Below are 21,403 nucleotides of genomic sequence, written 5' to 3' on the forward strand. Positions count from 1 at the left end.
ATGCATGCAGCAGATAGGAGCCACATAATGACAGGGCCAGGCTGAGCAGCAGTGTGGGGCTCTTTTAGGCACCTCACTTAGTGTTCATAGGATACCCACCACAATGCCAGTCCCTCCCATGGGCACTGTTGTCCTTGGAACCCTGTGACTTCAAAATGTCTTGTGCAGTTCTTACGGTTTCATCTGTGAAATTTCTATAATCGGCCCCATCACATCACAGCTGAGGGACCTTGGGCAAGTTACTTTCATTCCCTGCCAGCACGCTGGCCTGTGTGAGAATTAAACAAGACGGCTGTGGGGCACCTGGGTGGCTTGGATAAGTGTCCGACTCTTGATTTCAGCTCAGGTCACAATCTCACTGTTGGTGAGTTTGAGCCGCACGTCAGGCTGTGCTGCACTGGTTTTATCCTTGGTGGTACCTTGGATGATAGGTTTTGGTGTCCGGTCTCTTCCTCGCCTCCTGGACTGCGTTCCTGGAAGGCAGAGAGTAGGACAGGAGTCTTTCGTCTACATCACCACCCCTTTGCATTTACAGCCTGTGCACACCTGTCAGTGAAGGGAATGGGAAATGTAATTCCTGTTCATTTTGACTTCCTTCTCTACCTCCCGAGGCCGGAGCCTTGGCCTTACAAACTCTAATGGATCTCAGTAGCCCGTGTGGAAAATACTAGTATGGTAGACGAAGCTATGCCCATTGGTGCAGGCCTGGGATGAAACTGTGTCTGCTTGTCCTCTGCTGGCTGCGGGTGCTGGAGGATTTGTATGTGTCACCTCCCGCAGTCCCATTCTGCACCATTGGCCCTTAAGCCAGTTAATTCTCTGCCATTTCAAAGCTCACTCCCCACCTCCTGTGATCCTGCTGATTCACAGTCTTTCCTTTAGAACTTTTGTTTGTTACAGATGTTTTTACAAGTTCTTAGCCATGGGGTTCTTTTCTTCTAGCTTTACAAACCATTTTTCTTGGCTCACAGATTAAAGTCTGTCTATCTGTGTCATTGAATGAAGATTTCTAAGACTTCTCTGAGTCTTATTCTCAGGATAAACCACTCACAGCATAGAAATTCTTCCTTCAAAGGTTTTCTTCTCTTTTCTTTTCTTTTCTTTCCTTTTCTTTTCTTTTCTTTTCTCTTGCCTGGACGACTTAGTTCTAGTAGATTTCTATGGGAGGAAGAGACATCTGTGTGTTCTTGAGGGAAGACAGCAGGCAGGACTGGAGAATTCTTGACACAGAGGAGGTTCGTAGAAGAGGCCATCTGGCCCCAAGAAATTAAGTAGCCTGCCATAGTCGTATATCTGGGTGGTGACCCCATGCTCAACAGTCCCGGTGCCTCACCACTCTGCCTGTGACCTCCCAATAAACTGGGGTCTAAAGGCATCAGGAAATGAGCTTTCTATCAGAGCTCTCTATCCATCAGAGTGCTGCAAGGAACGTGGCCAGAGATGGAGTGGCCTCTTCACATTCAAATGACCTGTCCTGCCCAACGTGGGTTGAATTGAGAGGTCCAATTATGTGGGTTTACAGGGCAGCTCCTTCTGATACCTGTTCATTTGTTTATAGTCATCCCTTGAGGATGGAAAGTGCTGGGTAATGAGGTGTGGAAATCACAGGGAGCAGAGTCTGGCTGGGCAGAAAAGATGTAAACAGCGGGTGGAGATAAATGCAACAAAGAAGGCAGAGCTAAGGGCTGGGAGCACTGACCTTGCCAGGATAGGCAGCCTCCCCCCAGTTAAGGTAAAATTTTAATGCTGGCACCTACTGTTAACCAGATGATACCTGGAAATGAAGAACGTCCCCTGCCCTCATTCTGATGATCAGCCAACTCCGATGGGGTTGGTTTCCCCATGTACCAGCCTGGCCCTGAGTAAATACCTCCGTAACCAGATCAGGGAGCTCAAGACAGCCAAGGGTGTGCTCCCTGGTGCTGCTCCTCTACACCCTCCCTGAAAGAAGGTAGGAGCTGAATCCCCTATGAGGATAGGTTGGTGACATGGATATGGTGGCCAGCCCAGCAGTCCTGGCATCTAAGGAGGGCTGCAAAGTAAGCCAGCCTACTCTCCAGAGTTCGGTTCTGTGTGCTGTTAGCAGAGGCGTTAAGGAGAGACCTCTGAGTTTTGTTTTGTTTCTGTTGAATATAGAAGGAGGAAGATAAAGGAAAAGAGGCATATCCATTTTCAGCACCCAGCATATTTTAAGATTGCACTACAGACCAAACGTAGATCAGTGTTTGTTAGATAGCTGCTGAAGAAAATATCAATTAACCCAAAACACGGGGCACCTGGATGGCTCAGGCAGTTGAGCATCCAACTTCAGCTCAGGTCACGACGTCATTCATGGTTTGTGGGTTTGAGCCCATTGTCAGGCTCTGTGCTGACAGCTAGGGGCCTAGAGCCTTCTTTGGGTTTTGTTTCTCCATCTCTCTCTGTCCTTCCCCCGGTTGCATCCTCTCTCTCTCTCTCTCTCAAAACAAAATAAACATTTAAAAAAATATTTTAAAAAATCCAAAAATATGTTGGGAAGAGGAATCCTTATTGGGATAAGTAAATAGTCTTCTAAGGGCATTACTTTGATGGAGGCATTATTTATGTGGATTAAAAAAAAAAAGTGCTAGTGCATTTGTTTAAAAAAATCAATTGTAGGGGCACCTGGGTGGCTCAGTCAGTGGAGCGTCCGGCTTCAGCTCAGGTCATTACCACCTGGTTCATGAGTTCAAGCCCCGCATCAGGCTCTGTGCTGACAGCTCAGAGCCTGGAACCTGCTTCTGATCCTCTCTCTCTCTCTCTCTCTTTCTCTCTCTCTCTCTCTCTCTCTCTCTCTCTCTCTCTCTCTGCCCCTCCCCAGCTCATACTCTGTCTCTTTCTCAAAAATAAATATTAAAAAAAATTTTTTAATCATGTTATTTAATCCTACCTTTCACTAGCCTAAAACATAAAACAGTCTTACTATTTTTAATAGATTTATCTATTGTAATCTCAATAGGTATGGTAAATACCTGCTAGGAACAGAGAAGTGTATTATAATGGTAGCTGGTGGCACTTCATTTGTTGGTTAAATATGCCTGGCAGCCCCATGTCAAGGAGAAGTGAGGAAGGGTCAGCAGATTTCCCCAGTGGTGGTGTGCACACGGCCGCAAGAAAGGGTATAATTAATGCTCATACCCAGATTTTCAGAGCCTCAAGGCTCTTTTCTCTGAGGAAGGAAACCAGCAAGAAGAAAGAAAGCAACAGCTTCTGAAAAGAAAGTTAATGCTGATGGCTGTGTTTATGTGTCTCCAGTGTTTCACCCTGGTGGTCACCAATCCTGCAAAGGGCCTGATGTTTCTTTTCTGGGTCTTGGTGGAAGGTTTATCATTTTCTTGTTTCAACTCAGGAAATAGTTCCTGCCAGCATCTCTAGCCTGCTCTCTTGACCTTCCTTGGAAGCATTCTTTGCTCCTCTCAAACAATGTGACCTGGCCACCGTGCCTATGTATACCTCATTGCCTTGACTAGGAAGGCGTTTCTGGACCTTTCTCTACTTGTGACCTTGCTTCTAGACCCCTTTACACTCCCAACCCTTACCTTTGTTCACGTGGCCCACTCTGTCTCCTACTGCTCAGGACTTGGCTGAGGTGCCTCTGGGGGCCCTTGCTGGGTTCCCCTCCTGCCTGTCTGAGCACCCTGGCACCCTCCAGCATTACGCAGGCCTGTCTTGTAGCAGCGTGGCTGAGAGCGCACTGGCTTCTTGAGTGGCGGTCTTCCCAACCAGACTGTTGGTGCTTCATGGTAGAGGACTGGCTCTTCATCGGTCTGATGTCTAGCATAAATGCTCAGCAAGTATTTGTCAGGTAACTGAAATGAGTGGGGTTACTCAAATCCAGAAGTCACCTTCTAGAATCCTGAAGTAAAGGAAGAATTCTATCAAGTTCCCCAGTGAAGTGAGGGAGGTTCTTCAACATACAAAGAACGATCGACCTCATAAGTAATTAAAATGCAGGTAAGATAGTACTTTTCATCTCTGAATAGGCAGAAATAAAAAAAAATGATAAATGTGTTTTCACATATGTGAAGAAACATCACTGCATTTGTATTTTAACATTATGTGACCCAGTAATTCTACTCCCAGGGGCTCATCTTCCAAGATACAGTCACACATGTGCAAGATTAGTAGCTGGCCAGATAGATACTAATGACAGAGTTTAGGTTTTTGTTTTTGTTTATTTGTTTTGAAATAGAAGAATAGAAACATTATATGTCCGTCAGGAGACCAGTTAATTATGGTACTTTCATAAAATTGACTATTCTACAGTCATCAAAAAAGAATAATACAATTTTATGTGTTTTAGTATGAAACAGTCTCCAAGTGAAAAAAAGTGTATACAGAGCACTAACATTTTTATTTTGGGGAAAAAAGAATATATACATATCTGTTTACATATAGAATATTCTGGAATTATTTTTTAAAAATTGGTATCAAGAACCAGAGGGTGGAAGAATAGGTACAGAAGGGAGAATTGTTCTACTATACCCTTGGGTATCTGCTGAACTTTGTGCGTAGAATATCTTCCTTCCTTCCGTCCTTCTTTCTCCCTCCCTCTCTCTCTGTCTCTCTGTCTCTGTCTCTCTCTACTATTTTAGAGGGGGAGAGAGAGAGTGCAAGCCAGGGAGAGGGGCAGAGGGAGACAGAATCTTAAGCAGGTTCCATATTCAGCTTGGAGCCCAACACAGGGCTTGATCCCACAACCTGGGGTCATGACCTGAGCTGAAATCAAGAGTCAGGCACTCAACTGACTCAGCCACCAGGCACCCCTGTAGTATTTGTTTCTAAAAAGTACATTTGTTTTGAAAGAAACCTGTTGAGCAGTAGGTGTAAGTGTTCAGATTTGCTGAAATCTGCAGAATCGCTTTAAAAGTCACCGGGAAGAACTCTGTAATACAAACACTTTTCCTCCTGATGTTCCCGCACACCCTCCCACCCTCTAGCCCCTGCCTTTGAAGTCTCTCTTACTTACCTGTTTCCTAGTCCCTTGTTCTAGAAGAACCTTGGACCATTCTCTACTGGTGTCTGCATTAAATCAAGCTGAACATGGCTGCTTTTCCAATAAATGTGCAATGCCTTAAGTTTCTCTCACCTGCTGTTAAAGCATGTTGCTTTAAAAATATGAATGTGGGGGGCGCCTGGGTGGCTCTATTGGTTAAGGTTTCAAATCCTAGTTTTGGCTCATGGTTCCATGAGTTCGAGCCCCGAATGCAGCTCCATGCTGATAGCACGGAGCCTGCTTGGGATCCTCTGTCTCCCTCTCTGTCTGCCCCTCTTTCCCTCTCAAAATAAATAAACAAACTTGAAAAAATTAAAATATGAATGTGGGCTCTTCAGAACTATTTAGATCAAAGTTGAAATAACAAGTAGAGTATCACTACTATACTAATTAACCGACATCTGAATTATGGGCCAGAACTCTGTTTCTGTGTAGTGGAAATACAGGCTTTGATCTGGTGGTTTTGACATCAGTGGAATTCCTTGGAAGCAATTATAGTCTCCTCATTCACAGTCCCATGCCAAGACCAACATACACCTATAGGAAATGGGCAAGCTCCTACTTAGCTGTGCGATACCCTCCATTCCTAGTAAATATCATGAACTAACATCACACATTCAAAATCCAGATACCAGAGATTGTGCAAGAGTAATGCTGACAGTAGTGAAAGTGTGAACATAACACTTCTGTAATAAGGTAGAAAAGGGAATAAATGGGGTAAATTGTGGCTGTTGGAGTAGGCTATGATACAAGTACTGTCAAAACCCCTCCTTTGGGATCGCAAGCCATCCAGTTATAAAACACTGTGGACTCTGGGGACACCTGGGTGGCTTAGTCGGTTGAGCCTGCCAACTCCTGATTTCAGCTCAGGTCACGATCCCAGGATCGTGGGACTGAGCCCCTCATCAGGCTGTGCGCTGACAAACAAATAAATAAATAAAATGACATACTATAGACTCTGTCATCTAACTTATTTATTGATTTGTTAAAAATTGTGATGGCAAACAGGGGTGCCTGGGTGGCTCAGTCGGTTAAGCATCCAACTTCGGCTCAGGTCATGATCTCACAGTTCATGAGTTTGAGTCCCGCGTTGGGCTCTGTGCTGACAGCTCAGAGCCTGGAGCCTCCTTCAGATTCTGTGTTTCCCTCTCTTTCTGCCCCTCCCACTCATGCTCTGTCTCTCTCTCTCTCTCTCAAAAATAAAAAAAAACATTAAAAAAAGTTTTTTTTAAATGTGGCCCAAACAAAATGCAAGCTTTGCTGAATTGTTTGGTTTGTGGGTTTTTTTTCCCCATTTCCATTTGTAGCTTAGATTCATGAGATATCTCTTCTGTTTCTTACCTTTTCTTTGTGACAGTTTTGTTTTGCTGCTAAAACGGAGTGAATTTTAGTTTGGAAAAGCATTTGGTCTATTATCTTGTCTAACTGTCTCATGTCTGAGGCATTAACCAGAGAGGTTAAAGGACTGGTCCAACATCTGTCTGATAATGTGTCGGAAAGGGAGCGGGATTCAAACTCAGCTGGGTGCACCTTCCACTCTGCTTCTCTCTTGTGCTGCAATAATGGCAGTCTCTGGTAACAGAATGTTTTATTAGGGATGGGGAGAATGATTGAGTTAGAAAATCCAGGGAACATATTTAAATTTATATTTTTTTCTCAAATCATTATTTCCCTAAGAAATCAGGTCCTTTTGCTTCTAGACATTACTATATAAAGTGTTTGCATTTCCACAAGTTTCTAAGGAATTCTACAAGTTTTGTATTTTCTACCCAGGAACAAAATTGCTCTCACCAAAACACAATAATCAGGGTGCTCTTAGTTTGCCAGTTGTACTCCTCAGCTTCTAAAATTATCCTGAAATGGACTTTTTAGCCTGACTTCTAAGGTGACTCTGTGTAACTTCAGTAGCTTCTGTCCTGGCTCACTGCTAGTGACATAGTTGTGACTCACCAGATGAAGTCAGATTCATTGACATTTCCTAGGAAAACCAGCTCTCCTGGGCACATCAGAACCAAAGCTGGGAATGAGAGAATGTTGGAGGCTGTTGTGCATCTCTCACAATAGCCCTACTGCCCACTTCATAGTGTGCACGCAGTTCACGGAATGCTTTTTCATAATTCCTAGGGGTGGGGCAAGGGACACATTAAGAGGGGAGGGCAGTTGCTCATCACAACACTAAGGAGACTGGGACTCTGTGAACAGCGGAGGGGAGGGCACTCACTTATCTCTCTTCCCTACTCCAGTCCTGTTGCTGAGGACCTGACCCCAGGCAAAGGAAGAAGCAGGGTCCTGGGGTTGGGGGGCAATGCTGGGCTGCATCCAGGGAAGGGGAAAGAAATGGGGAAAGGAATTTGAAGCTGTGGTCACAGGACCTCCTATGGCCACCTTCCGAGCCAGGTAGGTTGTTCACCTTTATTCAAGTCAGGTGTTGAAGCCTCTGTGCCACTTCCCACTGATGGATCCTGCTGGGGCCCACCCAGCCAATGGTGCTGGCTTAAGAGGAAGTGATGAAAAGTCAGGAACCAACCGAGACAGATGCTCTGTTTACAGTCTTTGTAAAACAGGGAACTCAGAAGAGAGTGAATCAGCAGCTGGAAAGAGTTCTGTGTTTAAGTGCCAGAGACGTTAACCCTGTCATGCACATTCATTTGTTCATTCATTAAGTTTACGGAACGACTCCTGTACAGGCCACCAGGCTAGAAGCTGTGGCTGTGCAGGGGTAGTGATAGGGTGCGCATAGTTGAGGAAGGATACAGTTCACGAATCTTGCGTTTCTATTAGTACTCCTGGGAAAAGTTCTCTGTGCAAAAATCTAGCCTCTCAAAATTGGTTATAAATCAAATTTGTGTATTTGAAGTTTTCTCCCTGCTCATTTGTTTCATTTCAGAATTGATGTAAGGTGATCACAAAATGAATCCTTTTTAAAATAAGAGCAATTTATACACTCTTTCCCTAGTTTCATTCATATATTTTTATTTTTTTTTAAAGCTCTGCATTTTCTTTTCTTTTTTTCTTTAATGTTTATTTTTGAGAGAGAGAAAGACAGCATGAATGGGGGAGGGACAGAGAGAAAGGAAGACACAGAATCCGAAGCAGGCTCCAGGCTCTGAGCTGTCAGCACAGAGCCCAATGCAGTGCTCGAACTCACAGACTGTGAGATCATGACCTGAGCTGAAGTCAGATGCTCAACCGCCTGAGCTACCCAGGGTCCCCTCATTCATATGTGTTAAAGTTGACTATTAGAGGATTTAAAAAGCAAATTGCATTCTATTCAAATCATGTAATTTTAAGAGCTAGTGATTTTCCTTTCTTTTTTCATCAGTACTTTATGAGATACCAGTTGGTCACTGATTTTTTTTTTTCCTTTGTATCCTGTGAACTGTGTTTGTCTTTTTATTGACATGTGTGAAAAGTTGGTTTTCTTACTTCTCTCCCAATTTTGATACAAACTTTTCCCATGACCTTTTTTTATCTTCTCCAGAGCATCCTTTTGTATAGCAGAGAAAACTTTAGTGGGTCCAGTGCCACGGGGACTGCAGGTACAGCTGCAATGAAGAATACTGTGCAGAAATAGGTGCTTAAAAATACTTGGTTACTTCTAGCTAAACCCTAAAAAATTTAAGTTAGCAAAAAGCAGAATTAGCCTTTTTCCTTAATTGTTTTAGATCAAGGTACCAGCTTTAAAGTGCTTTCTTGTTTTGTTGAAATTAAGTTGAGAGTCCTAAGGCTTGCTGGGGTCAGTGTTGTCTCCTTTTTACTCTCTAGAACCTAAGCATCATGAGGATATTGGTTGTTGTTGTTTGCTAATATAATGCAGAACCTAAGACAAATGCTTGGCATACAACAGGTGTTCAGTGAACGTTTGCTAAATGACTTTGGAAAACTTTTAACTTTAATCTTAGAAATTACCCTGTTCTCCAAAATTGGATAAGATGTCCTCTATTTAATCTCCTGTCAGAACATTGGGTAGGGGTGGTTTGGATTGCTCACACCATCCCATCTCCCAATATAGGTGAGAGGTTACTCTTTTTTTTTTTTTAATATTTTTTTTTAAGTTTATTTTTAAGAGAGAGTGTGTGTGAGCAGGGCAGGGGCAGAGAGAGAGGGGGACAGAGGATCCAAAGCAGGCTCTGTGCTGACAGCAGAGAGCCGTATGTGGAGCTCGAACTCACAGACTATGAGATCATGACCCGAGCCGGAGGCAGACACTTTACCAACTGAGCCACCCAGGCTCCCCGTGAGATGTTACTCTTGTGTGAGATGGTGAATCCTACTTGCTTTGCAAGGCAGGGGGAGGGAATTCCTTTGTGAGGGAGGCATATGTGACTTGGCTGACCCTTTCCTGCCTTTCTCTGCTTATTGGGATTTAGGGCTATAGTGGAGATGAATTTAATTTTTCTTAATCATCATCATGACTATAATGAAATGATCAAAGTCTTTTATAACTGCTGGGAATAATTCCTTCTTTTCAGAAGTAAAATGTTGGTTTATCACTCATTCCCAGACTTTGAGGACTCAGAACTTCTGGCTTGAATTTTTGTGTTAATTGTGAAACTGTTTCTTCGGTAAGTCAAGGCATGCTGACGCATTTCTTGTCTTGAGGGTAAAAACACCACCTCTATGTGAGTCATTACATCTAATCACGGGAAATGTATGTAGTGGCTACTGTGTTAGGAAATATCTTGTCCTATATTTTTCGGTCCGCAGCCTATTGCATTGAGTCGATGAGCATAAACTGGAGTGGAAAAAAAAAACCAAGTGGCTTGGTTGAAGACCAGTCTGTGTCTTCAGTAAGCACATATTCCTCTTATAGTTGGAAGTTAGAATATGGGATGGAGTGAGCCAGGAAAAAGAAGCCAGCTGTCAGCAACAAATGCTTCTGGTGAATTTGCTGATTGCTGAGCACCTGCTTTGCTCCAGATGTTGCTTTGGCTGTGGAGGGGAGAAAAAACGAAAAAGGACCAGGTAGGAAGGAAGGAAGGAGCGGGACAGATTTGTGTGCTGTTTGGAAAACTAACGAAAGCAGTTATTGAAAATGGGTTGAAGAGTTGCTGGAAGGATGTCACAGTTGTGGGTGACGAAGCATGTGGCTCCCTTTGCCTTTACAAAGATGATTTTGTGTTTACCATGCACCACACAAGGCAAACATTTATATACTCAGATTATAACTTGTGTTGCATCGTGTTTATGTATATCATTTATCTTGGCTCAAATTATGATGTGTAAATATGTGTTTTTACCCTGGTTAGTCTTAATTACAGATAATGAGTTTGAGGGTCTTGTAAAGAGTAACTAATCACTTCTGTAGAAACACAGTTTGGTTTTGTTAACTGGAATCTCCATCACAGCCGAATGAAAATATTAAGGAAAATCCTTACTCTGTTTAGATCTTGAAAAGCTGGAAGTTGGTGTGCAGAGTTTTAGTTCACAAACACTCAGCCTTACCCTCTCAAAATCTCACCTTCCTGAATTCAAATTCATGTTTGTACTCTGGCACACATAAATGTTCTAGCCTTCTGAGGACCTCGTCTCCCTGTCTGGGATCCACTCTGCCTTTCCCCATACAGCCATCTGTATTTGGGAGAGGGTTCTCAAGCTTTATCATGCCTCATGAGGTTCAGCACAGCCCTGGATTTGCCCAGTGTTACTAAGCAAAACTATGAGGCAAATCTTTCCTATACTTAGTCCCACCCTCAGGCCTTTACAAAGAGGTATGTATGGCTCCCAGCCATGGGCCAAGAGACCCTGACTGTCAACCAGGAGTCAGCTGACCTGGTGAAGGAGTTTACTAGGTAATGCCTTTGTTACCTTTTCTAAAAGGCATTTGTATGTAAGTAAATTCTTTTGAGGAGCAAAGAGTGAGCAGCTTTGGTGAAGTTTTCAAAATAACCCTTCCTAGAGGAGGTGTTTTTGGTCAGAGTCCATAGCGAGGTTGACACTGAATGGGAAAGGCTAGATAGAAGTCCAATCCTAAAACCCATTTTCCTAGAATTTGCCTGAAAAGGCATATCTTGTCCAAAATTCATTGCTGTGTGTGTGTGTGTGTGTGTATGTATATGTGTGTGTGTGTGTGTATATATACATGTGTATATACACGTGTTATATACACACACACACATACACATATACATACATATACATAAAGTGTAAATTTTGTTACTGGTGAATCAACAATTCCAAAGCGATGTTTTAGGAACAAAGATTTAAACTTGCAGAGCACAAGTCAAAAATATCACTCCCTACCTGTGAGATGTAGACAGGGCACTCATCAACTCCTCAGTTTACTTATCTGAAAAATGGGGATAGCAATGCGTACTTCATGTAGGGGGTGGTAAGGCTTAAATGAGACACTTATTAGAATCCATTAAGGTAAGTAGTAGTGGTTTGAGGATAGCTTCCTGCTGAAAATACTGTGATGAGTGTTTCCGGTGTACCTCTGAACCTTTATTAGACTTCCTTAAATAAAATAACTTGTATGAGGAAGAAATAGTGTTCAGTGAATCACATGGAGAAGTTCTGGTAAAACTAGAGCTAAATCTATTTTTTTTTTCTCTGTCATGTCACAAAATGAATTAAGGAGGGAGATGGTAGATGGGAAAGGTGGCATTATCTGTAGGAAATTGTACACAAACCTTGATAAGAGTGGGTCACAATTTTCCTGTGTTTTTTTTTTTTGTTTTCATTTTATTTTAATTTCCTAAAGAAGTTTTTGGCAAAGAAAAATATTAGTTTTTCCCCAAATAATTGTTTAGATTTTTTTCTCTTTCTTTAGTTCAAATTGTTCTACTCTTTGCCACCATTCCAGTAAAAGGACCCCCTTTGCCAAAAAGTGAATATGAATCAAAAAAGAGAAAGTTTTAGGTATTGACTTCTTTTTTTTTTTTTTTAAGTTTATCTATTTACTTTGAGAGAAAGCAGGAGGGGCAGAGAGAGAGGGAAAGAGAATCCCAAGCAGACTCCGTGCTGTCAGTGCATAGCCGGATGCAGGGCTCGAATTCATGAACCATGAGATCATGACCTGATCCTAAACCAAGAGTCTCAGACACTTAACCAACTAGGCCACCCAGGCACCCCTTGACTTCCTTTTTACAAAGCTAAAATATCGAATTTCTGAGAAATCTGGTTGTCTGCTTTACTAGAACAGTATATGGTCATTACAGCGTACATAGTAAATCCTGCTGATTCCTTTTTTTTTTTTTTTAAGATTTGATTTTTAAGTAATCTGTACACCCGACACAGGGCACAAACCCACAACCTCAAGATCAAGAGTTGCATGTTCCACTGACTGATGGAGCCAGCCAGGTCCCCCATACTGATTCCTTTTAACAGGAGATTATTTTAACCTTACAATTTCCAGAGCATTTGTAGAATCCTGCAATTGAAATGAAACTTAATGATCTTTTAATGCAAATTACACTCACTGTACCCCTTCCCAGTAGGGGAATTACTTCACCATCTTGCCCAGGAATAGCAGTCTGGCCAGTCTTCTCATGAACATCTAATCATCATAAATCATCCCATTCACTCTTCTCTTTCCCCTTCTCCCTGTTTCAGCAACAAGTAAGAATCCCCAGTGTTTTCCTCAAACGGGAAATCTGGAATTGTGTTAGCAACTTCTTAAAAAGTCAAGGCCTTTCTATAAGCTAGTAGACTGGTTAGGAGGGTGTAGGAGATTAAGTGAGTTACAAAGTCTTGGGCTACTGCTTACCATATTCACTGACTTTTGTCCTGTTCAGACAGTGGACTTTTCATGAGCTCCTGCCTCTGAATGTCAGGAAGCATGAGTATGTTGGGGCCGCTTGGGGATTTATGGTTTTGTGGACTTGAGTTTATAGAGGAAAGGAAGTTGTCAGCTTTATAACTGCAGTTCTTCTGGCTCAAAACCCTTTGTAGTAGGTCACCACAATAATACCTGATTTAATCTTTTTATGATTTGGCCCATAACACTGTTAATATTCACAAACACTTTGATCACATAATTTTTCTTCCTAAAAAATCCCTAAACTTTTTTTTTTCACTTTTTAGCAGTTTATATATTGAAAGCATCGTTTTCTGATAACTATTATAATACATTTATTTTAGATCCCATAGAGGCAAAGGCAATTGTTCTTAATAATTTTGTAACAAAGTGACTAAACAATTTGTTTAATTGACTTTTTAATCATTCCCTGTCCCCTGCCTGTGTGTGTGTGTGTGTGTGTGTGTGTGTGTGTGAGAGAGAGAGAGAGAGAGAGAGAGAGAGAGAGAGAGAGACAGACAGACAGACAAAGACAGAGACAAAGAGGGGGATTTAAGTGACAGTTGGGTAGAGGATTGGACTTGGCTATCTCTGGTGATTCATTTGCTTCCCTGAGCAGCCCTAGGTCGTAGTTCAGTTTAGCACAGAATATCCCTTGTACAGACTGTCCAGAAGTTCTGAGTTTAAGGTTTAAACACATACTAAGGAGTGCATGGGATACAGGACTATACTGACTATAGCACTATATGCTGGGGGAGGGCAACAGGAGAATCATGGTGGGTTTAGTCTTAGCTCTCGCACAGTCCTTGGAGTTGGTTAGCATACTTGCCACTCCATAGGTAATCCATGGTGCTCTAATTTCCCTCCAAGGTGAGGACTGTGTGTCATCTGATGGCACCCAGAATGGCTATGGAAACAGATGGGACCTAGTTAGGTAGAATTCTTCATTGAACCCCACAGAACTCTTTCATAGGACTCTACTTTCTATGTTGCCTCTTTTGTCCACAGTTTACCTGGGGATTCTCTAGTCCCTAGATGACCTAATTTTCAAATGGAACCTGAGATCTTATAAGCTGGGTTCTCACATTTGTGTTAACTTTGTTCTCCACTCAAGTCCCCATCATGGTTAAGGCTTGGGTTAGAGTTCCCAAGGTGGCTGATCAGACTTGTGGCTCATTACCATATACCATTATCCTCTGCACATGCAAGCATGTGTTTTACCCCCAATATAGGTAAAATGGTTAAACTTTTTTTACCCCCCAAATATAGGTAAAATGGTTCTTCATAATCACAGAAATTCCATGACAATTAAATATGATTGTATTTCCCAAATGCTTGGCCACTTATTTTTAAGCTACAAATTCTACCACACAAAATAATTTCTGCCAGGCTATTGAAATTTATAACACTGGACATCTAGTTTATCTGAAATTCACTCAAGTTGGAACTTTCTATTTCCTCTGGGCATCTACACTACAAAGATAATAACATTTATAAAAAGTATTCTGAGGCACTTAGATGTTGAAAAGCTCTATATACCATCAACCAGGTCGGTTAGAATTAGATGAGCTGGGGTTAAGTGTATTTTGTTTTGTAGTTAAGATTTTATAGTCTGTGCGTGTATACTGCAATCACTGATTAACCAGAATATAGAATTAGAGTAGCCAAGTTCCCCAGTCCATCCCCAAGATGGCTGGAGGGCTGTATTACCCCTTTCCTGGTAGTGTGGAGGCCGAGCTTGTTTCCTTTTCTCATCCTAAGTGCTTGCTTGAATTATGAGAGTGGGAAATTCTAAATTCCTAAATCCCAAAGCCACTAGGGAAGACCCTGTTTGTCTACATTAAAGAGTACCCTCTGCTTGACTATGGGTCTTGCTCTGCTTTTCATTAAAATGAAAAAGAAAAAAGTCAAAACCGTGCTCCTTACTGCCCTCTTTACTCTTGTTCCCCTGTCCCCCTTGGTTTTTGGATCTCTTTATTCTCTTTTAATCTAGAGCAATGTTTGGATTTTTTATGACATTGACATTTTGAAGAGTCCAGACTAGTTGTCCCCTAGAAGATTTCATATTGTTTCCTTTGCATTGCTCTTTTTTTGTATAGTACTTTTTTTACGGTGGTAAAACATACATAACAAAATTTGCTCTTTTAGCCATTTTTAAGTGTACAGTTCAGCAGCATTAAGAACACTGATGGTGGTGTTGTACAACCATCGCCACTATTTTCAGAACTTTTTCATCATCCCAAGCAGGAACTCTGTACCAGTAAATACTAACTATCTGTTCCCTCTTCCCCCAACCCACTGATCTAGATCTAATTAACTTAGCCAGTATAAAAGTCTGGGTGGATTGTCTTAAAATTGGTAAAAATCCAAAACATTCCTTCATGTGAAAAAAAAGTTAAAAGGAAATAAATAGAAGACCTTAACAGATGGGGCACCTGGGTAGCTCAGTCGGTTGAGTGGCTGACTCTTGACTTAGGCTCAGATCATGATCTCATGGTCATGAGATCGAGTCCTGCTTCAGGCTCCGCACTGGGCATGGAGCCTGTTTAAAATTCTCTCTTTCCTTCTGCCTTTGCCCTGCTTGTCTCCTCTCTCTGTCTCTCTCTCTCTCCCCCTCCCTCCCTCTCAAAAAACAAAACAAAACAAAACAGACCCTAACAGATTAACTTTAGTGTATGTATTGCTGAAGCGGCCACACTAACAGATTAACTTTAAAAAGCAGTGCATTGGGGCGCCTGGGTGGCTCAGTCGGTTGAGTGTCCGACTTCAGCTCAGGTCACGATCTCGCGGTCCGTGAGTTCGAGCCCCGCGTTGGGCTCTGGGCTGATGGCTCAGAGCCTGGAGCCTGCTTCCGATTCTGTGTCTCCCTCTATCTCTGACCCTCCCCCATTCATTCTCTGTCTCTCTCTGTCTCAAAAAAATAAATAAATAAATAAAAATAAAAAGCAGTGCATAGAATACAGTTTTGATACGTGCTACAACATGGATGAACCTTGAAAACATTATGTGAACTGTCATAAGCCAAACTCAAGAGGACAAATACTGTATGATTCCACTTACTGAGATATCTAGAATAGACAAATTCTTTAGTCCTGTTTTTAAGGTAGACTGAAGGCGTCAAAAGCATGCATATAAACTGCCGGTGTAACATACTACTTTTGATGAAGGGAGAAATGCATAAAGTTTGGGCAGTTTGGCAACATAAAGAGATGGGGAAGGAGACAGTAACTGGGTCGTGAAAGGGAATTTGGATGTGGTGACAGGGAGTCAAAAACGGCAAGAGTAACCAGTCATATTTGTGCTTTAGAAAGTCACTGACAGGGACACCTGGGTGGCTCAGTCGGTTAAGCATCTGACTCTTGATTTCAGCTCAGGTCATGATCTAGTGGTTTGTGAGCTCGAGCCCCACTCGGGCTCTGTGTTGATGGCGTGGAGCCTGCTTGGGATTCTCTCTCTCTTCCTGTCTCTCTGCTCCTCCCCTACTCACTCTTTCTCTGTCTCTCAAAAATAAATAAACTTAAAAAAAGAAAAAGAAAAAGTCAGTCGGTCACTGGCAGCCCAGGAGGGCTGGCTGGGAGAGGAAGGAGTGCAGTACTGGAAGACAGGCCAGCTAGGAAGCTGCTGTAATGCTTCTGGGCAGTGAAGATGAGAAACATCATTATGTGTGTTTAGGGAAGGTTGATTTCTTTTTTAAAATAAAGGAACTGTGAGATTATTCCTTTTTTTTTTAAGAAACAAAATTATTTTCTTAAAACCAATAATTTTCCTGAGTTATTGTGTATGTTTGGCTTCTTTAAGCAGGGCATACTTTTATGGATTTCAAAAGGGAAAGAGGGTAAAGAACCATTCCCTCTTCTCTTGACTACCTGGCACAGGAGAAATAAACAGTTGGCCTTCCGGGGTGGGGTCAGGGGGATCCACATCATAGGCATGCTACAGCCAGCATTAGGAGTGCTTTTCCCAGCCCTGGGGTGCCATGTTCTGCTTTTACACTAGACACTTGGCCCTGTGCTGGACAGAAGACTAGTAAATAAAGAGCTTGTCCTTGAGGAAATTACCATCAAGCAGAAGGTTGGTGGGGGAACATGACAGCCCCAGCAGAAAAATAATTACAGCAGAGAGTGAGCTGTTATAAAAGCTGAAGAGTGCAGAGGAGACAGTTCTGCCTGGAGACGCCCTGGAAGCCTCTGCACATGTGAGTGGGGTTTGAAGGACATGTGGAAGTCCCTCCCTGGGGGCTGAAGGGGACAAGCATCCCTGGCCCCTGAGTAGGAGGCATAGCATCCAGATCACGCTGTGGAAGTTAGCAGAACTCACAGGTCCTGCCCACTCCTGATCCTGAAAGATAATAGCTCAGGATAATCTTCCCAGTTACCTAAGGATCAGTGTAATTGGTTCTCCTATAGTGATCTCCAGTTCCTTTTTCAGTTCTCAGTTCTTTTTCTTTCTTTCCATCAAGACCTAAGATTAGAGATGCCACACACTAGCTTTTTTAGGGATTATTTCTCCTGGAATCGTGATTAATGAACATTCCAGTTCCTGAACTGATTGCCTGATGTGCATTCTTTACATGAGGCATTACAGGGAAACATTATTGTTTCAGACCCAGTTAGTTAGGATTTGCAGTAATCTGGATCAGAGTTTGATGGCTTATACATTAGGAACAGAGTTTGCTAAATAAATTAGTATTCTGTTAAATACGATTTCAAGAATACCTAACCTAGTTATGGAAAAAGTGAGGTGTTTGGTTTTTGTTCTTTCCTTTTTTTAATTTAGTAGGTTCTAGTATACTTTTCAAAAATAAATCTTGTATATTCATTAAAGCAGACTTAGTAGGAGTTTTAATTGTTAATTTTTTTAAAGCAAGTAAGGCATGAGTACATTCTCGTTTTTTAAAACAAATGACAGAAGTAGCTAAAATTAAAAGTATATGTCCCCTTTCACCAACTGCCTGTACCTTCCTTTTTTTATGCGTTTACAAGCACACACATTTAATAGCATGTTGTATGTTTTGTGCACTTAAAAAACATGATCTGCCTTGGGCACCTGGGTGGTTCAGCCAGTTAAGCGCCCAACTTCAGCTCACATAATGATCTCACAGGTTCGTGAGTTTGAGCCCCACATCAGGCTCTCTGCTGTTAGCACAGAACCTACTTCAGATCCTCTGTCCCCTCTCTCTCTGCCCCTCCCCTGCTTACACTGTCTCTCAAAAATAAACATTAAAAACATTAAAAAAAAACAAGATCTTCCTAATCTATAATTAGCTCTTTTCTTACAACGGCATGCAGTGGATGGTTCCTTATGACCGTGCCTATATGTCGACCCCATTTTTTTTTTTAAGTAATCTGTACACCCAACATGAGGCTTGAACTCAAGACCCAGAGATCAAGAGTTGGATGCTCTACTGACTGAGCCAGCCAGGCACCCCTGCTTCATTCTTTTTATTTATTTATTTTTTTAACATTTATTTATTTTTGAGACAGAGAGAGACAGAGCATGAACAGGGGAGGGGCAGAGAGAGAGGGAGACACAGAATCAGAAGCAGGCTCCAGGCTCTGAGCCATCAGCCCAGAGCCCGACGCGGGGCTCGAACTCACGAACCGTGAGATCGTGACCTGAGCTGAAGTCGGACGCTCAACCGACTGAGCCACCCAGGCGCCCCACTTCATTCTTTTTAAAAGGTGTATAATGTTCCATCTTGTGGCTGTCCTGTGATTCATTTACTCATTTCCCTGTTGGTCAGTATTTAGATTGTTTGCCATCTTTGCCGTCACAAACAATGCTATGGTTGTCTTTTTTCAAATCTTTGTGTTCATGAATTTCTTCCAGTAAGACTTATATACTAGTAAATTCTTGGTTAGTATTTAGAGTTGATGTTTATATTTGGAGATTAAAAAAAATAGTTTTCTTTAGAAATATTCAATTTCTTAAAGATATTTATGAATGACATATCGGATAAAGGGCTAGCATCCAAAATCTATAAAGAACTCCCCAAACTCCACACCCTAAAAGCAAATAATCCAGTGAAGAAATGGGCAGAAGACATGAATAGACACACTTTTCCAAAGAAGACATCCAGATGGCCAACAAACACATGAAACGATGGACAACGTCACTCATCGTTAGGGAAATACAAATCAAAGACGCACTGAGATACCACCTCACACCGGTCAGAGTGGCTAAAATGAACAAATTAGGAAACTATGGATGCTGGCGAGGATGTGGAGAAACGGGAACACTCTTGCACCGTTGGTGGGAATGCAAACTGGTGCAGCTGCTCTGGAAAACACTGTGGAGGTTCTTCAAAAAAATAAAAGTAGAATTACCCTATGACCCAGCAATAGCACTGCTAGGAATTTACCCAAGGGATACAGGAGTGCTGATGCATAGGGGCATATGTACCCCAGTGTTTACAGCAGCACTTTTCAACAATAGCCAAATTGTGGAAAGAGCCTAAATGTCCATCAACTGACGAATGGATAAAGAAGATGTGATTTATATATACAATGGAATACTACTTGGCAATGAGAAAGAATGAAATCCTGCCATCTGCAGCAACGTGGATGAAACCTGGAGGGTATTATGCTACGTGAAATAAGTCAGAGAAAGACAGATATACGTTTTCACTCATATGTGGATCTTGAGAAACTTAACAGAAGTCCATGGAGGAGGGGAAGGGGGGAAAATAGTTACAGAGAGGAAGGGAGGCAAACCATAAGAGATTCTTAAATACTGAGAACAAACTGAGGGTAGAAGGGGAGTGGGGGAGAGGGGAAATGGGTGATGGACATTAAGGAGGGCACTTGTTGGGATGAACACTGGGTTTTGTATGTAAGCCAATTTGACAATAAATTATATTTAAAAGAAGTATTCAATTTCTTGCAAATTCTGATGTCTTTTCTGTAAATAGACTTGTGACATCTTCTGTGGAGCATTCCGTTGAGCCACTACATGGGATAGTGTCAGCAGTTTTATTGTGAACTATTGCCAAAGGCAGTGTCAGGAAAGGGACTTCATAGCGTAGAGGTAGAAATTAGTTCTTGGTTCATCTTCCTCCTTCCTATCCTGATACCAGATTAGAGGTTCCATAGACTGGCTTGCCCTGTGGTAAAGCATGAATGCACTCTCATTTTTTTAAAAATTAGAAGTACTGTGTAGGATCTAGAACATAGAAGTGCCCCACCTTTGCATTCAATAAAAACCATGAGAAAACCGGAGCCCCTGATTTACTTGATTGTTTGTTTTCATGTTTCCTCTGTGTACCTCTCTTTCTTTTCCTCTCTGCATGAATTGTTAGCATTTCTTTCTGGGGCTATTGCCCAGATTAAAGCCATGGAAAAACTTGTGGCTGTGTGTAGTTCCTCTTTGGTACCTCTGACACCAGAAAAAAAGAAAAAGTAATGGCAGGTACACTTTTGCCATTACATCCCTTTTCTTACAATGCCCCAAAATGGATTTTTAGGGGAATCAGATGTCAAGTCCTTCCATTAAAATATACCTCTCTATTATTTAAATGCTGATTTGTGTTTTCTTTCTAGGATCTGACATATTCTTAAAAGATAGAAAAATTCTTATGCTTCCATTTCTTTCCTTTTCCTATGTAATTTTAATGTTTACTTAAGAAACAATCTAAATCACTTAGTTATCAGACCAGCAGGATGTCCCAGAAAAACAGAAAAATCCTCTGACTAAAAAGGTGAAAGAAGGCCCAAGGGGGATGGGTTGAATGCACTTTGGTACCTCCAGATAATATAAAATAGAATGAAGGCTCTGTCAGCATGGGAAGATCTCCAGGATTATACTGTTCAGGTGAAAAAATCATGCAGAGAGTTTGTAGAATATGTAAATATTTCTGTAAGAGGGGGGGAGAAATAAGAATTTATATTTGCATTTGCTGTTATTTGCATAAAGAAACTGAAGAGTACACGAGTGATAAGTAAAAGTGTTTATTTCTGGTAAAGGAAGGGAGTGGGTGGGAGTAAGACTTTTTCTAGCACACCTTTTTATAGTGTTCTAATTTTTAAATTATTACTCTATTACTTATTCAAAGAATAAAGTAATTTTCGAAAGGAAGTTTTACATTATTAGGTAAAGGGTGAACTAAATCTGACCTCATTTAAGTCCACTATTTATGTGACCTCACCTGTCACATTTGAGCCTTAGTACCCACTGGGGTCGGGTCAGTTGCAGGACCATCTATTTGGGGGAGGAAGGTACTAAATTCTATAATTAGAATCTGTATGGTAATTTAGGTTCTAACTGCTTTGGCAAGAAATTGAAAAGGCACATCTGTATTTAAGCTGTTTCACTTAGCGTATTCACTCTTGTTGGGTTTATTCTTTTTTTCCCCAAAGTAATTGAAAACCTTAAAACATGATGCTCATGAGTCACAGCTGGAATCTCTTGCCGATGCCTCAGTAAACAGTGAGAAAGTGAACTCAAGCTATGGTCTTGAGACATTTTGTTATTTGCTGAAGTCTGTGTCCTAGAGAAAGTGTTATAGTCTGAGCTGTCATTTTTACAGGAGCAGGAAAATTCAGATCCGAAACATCCCTCCTCACCTGCAGTGGGAGGTAAGCCAGTGTCACCTGTGTGTTTACCGTCTTCCTGCCCTCCATCCTCATCTTCCTTTTTAATAGGTCAGCAAAACC

The 21,403-nt window shown here is 41.8% G+C and overlaps 1 protein-coding gene across 3 annotated transcripts in view; it reads left to right on the forward strand.

The window, feature by feature from the left end:
- Positions 1 to 21,403, forward strand: part of IGF2BP2 (insulin like growth factor 2 mRNA binding protein 2) — a 156,333-nt gene that overhangs the window by 92,978 nt on the left and 41,952 nt on the right. For all 3 annotated transcript variants that reach the window (XM_019463419.2, XM_019463422.2, XM_019463421.2), the window contains exon 3: positions 21,277 to 21,325. In XM_019463419.2, coding sequence (XP_019318964.1) covers positions 21,277 to 21,325 — 49 coding nt within the window. The remainder of the gene's footprint in view (positions 1 to 21,276; positions 21,326 to 21,403) is intronic.

This window comes from Panthera pardus, unplaced genomic scaffold (genome assembly GCF_024362965.1).
Source record: "Panthera pardus isolate Hobbes unplaced genomic scaffold, ASM2436296v1 HiC_scaffold_16, whole genome shotgun sequence".
In the NCBI taxonomy this organism is placed as follows: domain Eukaryota; kingdom Metazoa; phylum Chordata; class Mammalia; order Carnivora; family Felidae; genus Panthera; species Panthera pardus.